Genomic DNA, 7080 nt, shown 5'->3' with positions numbered 1-7080 from the left:
AGCCTCTAGAGGTCTGTTTTTGGGACAATGAAGTGACGTCACATACATAACCTATAGATATAGATCGACGGTAATTCTGGCCTCACAGCTGCGCTGTTAATTTTGATAAAATAAGGTAAAAGACAGCATGCAGTTTCACAAGTTTTGTAACTTAATATAAACGAGGCAAAGTACATTCAAAGTGGAACAAACCTGTTTTGTCAAGGACTTAAAGGAATCAACATAATAAGCACCACACTATGACAACTTTCCAGACGCTCAGCTCGTCTGGTAAGATATTATTATTTACATGATTTCTGTTTCTAACCAAATGAAGTGTTCCTGTGAGTTGTGAGTGAATTAGTCTACATGTTGTGTTAGCAACACTAATGGACATTTAAAAGACAATGGTGTCCCTGCTGCCATCCAGCTGTGTGGGTGAGTAGGTGTCAGACAGCGAGGGAAGACAGTGGCCAATGAAATCGCAGGAGAAAACTGTTCATTTGATCTCAAGTTATTTTCTCGCTCTCCAAAAGCTCACTGAGTTGAGAGACATTCATATGGTCTGACCAACCTCACCATAGAAGAACCAGTTACAGAAACCCATGCTGTGATACAGCTTAACCTCACTGATCTGCTCACACTCATCAGTGCTAGGCTTTTTTTATTTTGACCAGGAGGTAAAACATTCAAATATTCCTCCTGATCTCTTTTAAAACTGCTTTTATTAACTACTTTCGGTTTTTGCTCTACTTTATATCTCTCTCTGCTCTTATTTTTGTTTTTCTTTCTTCTCTGTTTACCCTGTATTAATATTCCACTAGACTTTTGCACACGTTTGGTTGAATCTTTTGATCTGTCACACAAAACGTTTATGAAACAGCTGATGCCGTAACTGTGAACTACAAATGTTCCTGAACCCATAGGTTTCTAGTATGTGACACATCACCCCCACAAACAGACCTATAGCCTACACAGGTCTAAAAATCACGTACGCATTTGTCACAGACTATTACTGGAAAACATGAACACTGAGGATTTTACTGCATGCACTGTGGTGTGTGTGTGTGTGTGTGTGTGTGTGTGTGTGTGTGTGTGTGTGTGTGTGTGTGTGTGTGTGTGTGTGTGAGAGAGAGGGAGAGGGAGAGAGAGAGAGAGAGAGAGGTGCGTTAGATGTCAGTTGAATACATCGCAGTTGTTGTCCACATAAAGTTTACAATGGACAGCAATGCTTTTATCTTTTGACTGGCACAAACCAAAAATGATGACAATACCTTCAAGTGTTGAAAGTGTGCCTTACCACGCTGTGCTTTGTTTTGAGCCACGCACACAGGCTGGGCTGTTTGCAACAGCACACAGACATATTGCTCGAAATACAACCCATACGAAGATAGGATTATTGTGATTAGACATTTAGAGGTTAGGTTTCTGGGTTATTTTATAGTTATTTTATACACAGTATTCATTTTTATTTCTATTAAGCTATTTGCACAAGGGAATGAACTTTGCCAGGATCTGAGCTGACAGTGACATGCAAATGATTCCATTAACAAGTCAATGATCTCACAGCTCCACAGAAGCAACAAGTCAATCAACTGGAGAAGAAAGATGAAGAGCTGAGGATGATGAAGAAGGAGAGGGATGATGTCACCACTGAAAAAACTCGTCTTGGTGAGATAGTACTGATTACTTTTTCTATGTTATACACTTATATGATGTTCTTTATGCAGAGTGATATAGAAACAGCAGAATAAACATAAACTATGTATCTGTTGCTGAAACAGAGAGAGAACAGCAGAACTCCACCGAAGAGATGGCAGCACAGCGTAAATTGACCCAAGTTTACGCTGTGCTGCTGAGCTGACAGTGACATTTAAATGATTCCATTAACAAGTCGATGATTTCACAGCTCAACAGAAGCAAAGAGACGATCAACTGGAGAAGAAAGATGAAGAGCTGAGGATGATGAAGAAGGTGAAGGATGATGTCATCACTGAAAAAAATCGTCTTGGTGAGATTATACTGATTACTTTTATATTTTACACATTTATATGATGTTCTTTATCCAGAGCTATTTAGAAACAGCAGAATAAATATAAACTTATAAATAACTTATATTAATTATTTTTTAAAGTAATTGGACTTTACTCTTTTCCTGTTTTTGTGTGTGAATGTAATGATCTCTTGTTTAATGGTATTGATTAGTATCAAACTTTCAGTTCTCTCTTGCTGGGATGTGAAAATGTCTCGCTTTGATTGGACAACATCCAGTGTGGTCTGATGTTATTGGTGAACATGCCTTTTGGGAAACAACATTAGAACATCAAACATTGTTTTATGTTTTGTGAAGTGGAGCCTGCAAATATTTACTCTGTAGTTGTAAAGGATTTCTATGTCCATCAAGACAGGAATATTACAGTGAATACATGTGAAATATATAGAAGTGGAAATACAATTCATTGAGGATGTTAAAATGTGTGGTTCATCTTAACTTGTTGTTTGTTCTATCTGTTGTTGAAACAGAGAGAGAACAGCAGAACTCCACCAAAGAGATGGCATCAGAGCATCAGAAACTGACCCAGGACCTGCTGGAGCGAAGCCACCAAGTAGAGAAACTCACAGCTCAACAGAAGCAAAGAGACGATCAACTGAAGAAGAAAGATGAAGAGCTGAGGATGATGAAGAAGGAGAGGGATGATGTCACCACTGAAAAAACTCGTCTTGGTGAGATAGTACTGATTACTTTTATATTTTATACATTTATATGATGTTCTTTAGCCAGAGTGATTTAGAAACAGCAGAATAAACATAAACTATGTATCTGTTGTTGAAACAGAGAGAGAACTGCAGAACTCCACCGAAGAGATGGCAGCACAGCGTAAACTGACCCAAGAAGTAGAGAAACTCACAGCTCAACAGAAGCAAAGAGAAGATCAAATGGAGAAGAAAGATGAAGAACTGAGGATGATGAAGAAGGGAAGGGATGATGTCATCACTGAAAAAACTTGTCTTGGTGAGATTGTACTGATTATTTTTATATTTTATACATATGATGTTCTTTATCCAGAGCTATTTAGAAACAGCAGAATAAACATTAACTTGTAAATAACTTATATTAATTATTTATTAAATTTGTATTAAATAAATTTTTATTAAAGTTTAATATCATAATGTAGTCACCAGTGCCAGCGATTTATTGTTGTTTTTTTGTTTTTTTTCACGTCGCCACAGACCTCACTAAATACGTTAAGATCGCGCGTTGATCTTAAGGATCTTAAGGTAACTGTTTGTAGACACACAGGGTAGCTGTGTGAGTGGCCCAGAGAAGACCGTTTCAATCGGCGATCGTCCATTTTGCAGTAGTCGCAGTTTTTATTAAACAGCGTTCAGCGTGGAGAAAAACAACAACCAAGATAATGGCGGGTTAGTGGAGGCTTTCATCTAAACTTATGTTTGTTCTGTCTGAAACAGAGAGAGAACTGCAGAACTCCACCAAAGAGATGGCAGCAGAGCAACGCAAGCTGACCCAGGAAGTAGAGAAACTCACAGCTCAACAGAAGCAAAGAGACGATCAACTGTTGAAGAAAGATGAAGAGCTGAGGATGATGAAGAAGGAGAGAGATGATGTCATCACTGAAAAAACTCGTCTTGGTGATATTTTACTGATTACTTTTATATTTTATACATTTATATGATGTTCTTTATCCAGTGATTTAGAAACAGCAGAATAAACATTAACTTGTAAACAACTTACAGTATATTAATTATTAAATTAATTGGACAATTATGCTCACGTTCTTTGCTCCTTTCCTGTTTTTTGTGTGAATTTAATCTCTTGTTTAATGGTATTGATTAGTATTAAACTGTCAGTTCTCTCTTGCTGGGATGTGAAAATGTCTCGCTTTGATTGGACAACATCCAATGTGGTCTGATGTTATTGGTGAACATGCCTTTTGGGAAACAAACATTAGAACATCAAACATTGTTTTATGTTTTGTGAAGTGGAGCCTGCACATTTTAACTCTGTATTTGTAAACGATTTCTATGGCCATCAAGACAGGAATATCACAGTGAATACATGTGAAATATATAGAAGTGGAAATATAATTCATTGAGGATGTTAACTCATTGAGTACCATTCACGTGTTTCACGTGTTTTACCCAAGGGGCAAGGCTTGGATATTTACAATGAGGCCAATACGGAAGAGAGACAGTTCATATAAATGGCCAGTAGGTGGCTGCAGATGTCAGAATGAATATTCTCTCATTAAAGCGGATGAGTTTTTGGACAAACTTTAGACTAGATTTTCTTACCTTAATACAAATTGTCATAAATACTATGTGCTTCCAGTTGCTAGTTTAAAGTCTGCTTTCAATCATCATGATATGCGTTTTGCTAAATTATGGTCCCATTTATTCTAAAATTGACGATAAAGTAGGCTATGCTCCAGGAGGGGCGGGATGATTTGATTGACAACCTACACAACCAATAGCATTCATTCCCCGCCCCGCTCTTGATTGACAAGCTACCCAACCAATAGCATTCTTTGGGGGTTGTTTTCTGGTTCCCTGATCACATGTCTGGTCTCAAGCAATAGTAAATAAATGGTAAATGGTGCATTTATATAGCGCTTCTATCCGAAGCGCTTTACATTGATTGTGCCATTAACCCATTCACACACACATTCATACACCGATGGCGGAGGAAACCATGCAAGGCACCAACCTGCTCATCGGGAGCAATTAGGGGTTCAGTGTCTTGCTCAAGGACACTTCGACACTAACTCTAGGGGAGCGCCCCAGCCCGGGATCGAACTGGGAACCTTGCGGTTTTCCAGTTCACACTACCCGGCCACTCTACCCCTGAGCCACTGCCGCCCTAGCGTTTGAGTTCCGGCGTTTGAGTTCCGGCGTGCCCAACTGTATATATTAAAGATGGAGGACGCACGTTCCTGAACAATCGGCTTCATTTGCGGTCTGTAGAAACCGATTGGTGACGTCACGTTCCCATCGTCCATTCTTTTTACAGTCTATGGTTTTGCCGCTATGGTGCAATGTGCCAATCACGTGTTTCACGTGTTAAAAAAAAAAAAAAAAAAAATGTTCAGAACCCAAGATATCATTATCTGAAGATTTGCAGCTCTATCCACTCCTTGTTTAACTTATAACTGAAAAAGGCTGTATCTTGCTTCCAAAGCACTTTTTTTTTTACTTAAAAAAAAATAAAAAAAATCGAACTGGCCAGAAATAGACAGAAATAATTTGGGCACTCAATGAGTTAAAATGTGTGTTTCATCTAAACTTATGTTTGTTCTATCTGTTGTTGAAACAGAGAGAGAACTGCAGAACTCCACCGAAGAGACGGCAGCAGAGCAACAGAAACTGACCCAGGACCTGCTGGAGCGAAGCCACCAAGTTGAGAAACTCACAGCTGAACAGAAGCAAAGAGACGATCTGGAGAAGAAAGATGAAGAGCTGAGGATGATGAAGAAGGGAAGGGATGATGTCACCACTGAAAAAACTTGTCTTGGTGAGATTGTACTGATTACTTTTATATTGTATACATTTATATGATGTTCTTTATCCAGTGATTTAGAAAGAATGTATTAAATTAATTGGACAGTTAGTTGGCAGCAAGCTATAATGGCAGCTTTTACATGTTACTTTATGTAAGTTAAACAGATCAGGAAGATGCAGGACTCAGTCGTCAGGAACCAAACTCCATGCTTTATTGTAGATCTCATCACAGCAGAGAGAGACTAGTTTCTCCCTCCAGAGCTTCCCCCATCACTCCCCACACCAATGTCTTACACACATTTATACTGGCAGGATGGTACACAGAGGTAAAACAACAGATGGACATTCCTTACATGGGCTTTATTCTAGAACTGACTCACACATCGTCGGCACGTTTGAAATAGGTTTGCATGAGTTGACTGTTTCTTAAAGACTTTGTCAGGAGAGGAGTTTGACAGGGAAGAACAGGTGATGATTGTTGCCTCTTACTAATACATTCAATTAATCAATACCACAATGACTGTTATATGAATTTTATCCACCACAGGCAGCAAGCAAGTAGCATGTTATGCTCCTACATGTAATGTGTAAGCGTTGTTCAGTAAAGGATATATAAACTATAAGACTATTATAACTATAAGAGTAGTTCAATAAAGGATTATATATCTGAGTGGACTTCATTACAACTTCCCTGGGTGTGTTACCATAATCAAATTAACAAATATCATAAATATGCTTTTTATACTTTTTTCATAAATATACTCTTTACTTGTCTCTGACCTTTATATTTGATACTGACATCAAACTAAGAACTACAACAAAATGAAATTGACAATGATTGTCCTGTTTTTTTCTCCCCTCAGTCATCGGTGCCATTAAACTTTAAGTGTAGGGCACTTCTACCTTTGTGAGGCCAGAAAGCAGAATTCAAATAACATAATAGTATGTCTTTTTATTTTAACAGAAAAGAAGGCTACATTTGTGAAGAAGAACAGGAATGACCTCATTCGACGCATCACAGAGGTTATGGGTGTAGTCGATGCTCTTCTTGACAAAGGCATTCTGAAAGATACGACGTATAACGAAATCAGGGCAGAAAAGACCAGGGAGGATAAAGTGAGAATGCTGCATGACATCATATCTCTAAAGGGAAAAAAGGCCATGTCAGCATTCTACGATGCTCTGCAGGAGCAGGAATCGTGTCTTGTTGAAGACCTGGGTAAGAGCCAATAACTAATAGCTAATTCAAATCGCTTTTTCTTCAGTCTTGTGGGGTTCTGTGTGACACGTTTCTTTTCTTTTTTAATCTTTTTGCTTCTAGACGAAGGAGGTCATCGTTGACTTTAGGATAAACGGAGGTGAAAATGCTCCTGTGCATCGATGGAGACATGTTGGAGAGAGAGAGTCCATCTGTCAGTAACTAAACCTTCTGACTCCTTGTTAGAACTATTCACACTCTCACATCCACAATATAATTAATTTGGTTCAAACGTTAAATAATCAAATCTAGAAATATGGTAAACATTTGAAGAATACAATACTATGTTATTGTCTTACTCTTTGGATAAATTAGTACTTTTTCAC

At 38.3% G+C, this 7080-nt stretch overlaps 1 protein-coding gene across 1 annotated transcript; it reads left to right on the top strand.

The window, feature by feature from the left end:
- Positions 1 to 239: 239 nt before the first annotated feature.
- On the top strand, positions 240 to 6837 carry LOC311048695 (uncharacterized protein; the record flags this gene model as incomplete). Its single annotated transcript, XM_084061957.1, has 9 exons — positions 240 to 270; positions 1549 to 1650; positions 1889 to 1990; positions 2503 to 2703; positions 2816 to 2992; positions 3451 to 3630; positions 5312 to 5509; positions 6461 to 6715; positions 6818 to 6837. 9 exons carry the CDS (start codon positions 240 to 242, stop codon positions 6835 to 6837), a joined length of 1266 nt encoding a protein of 421 aa, XP_083918083.1.
- Between the last annotated feature and the right edge of the window lie 243 nt (positions 6838 to 7080).

This window comes from Gymnoscopelus microlampas (genome assembly GCF_963454915.1).
Source record: "Gymnoscopelus microlampas genome assembly, chromosome: 7".
NCBI classification, from domain to species: domain Eukaryota; kingdom Metazoa; phylum Chordata; class Actinopteri; order Myctophiformes; family Myctophidae; genus Gymnoscopelus; species Gymnoscopelus microlampas.
This window is presented reverse-complemented; position numbering and strand designations above follow the sequence as displayed.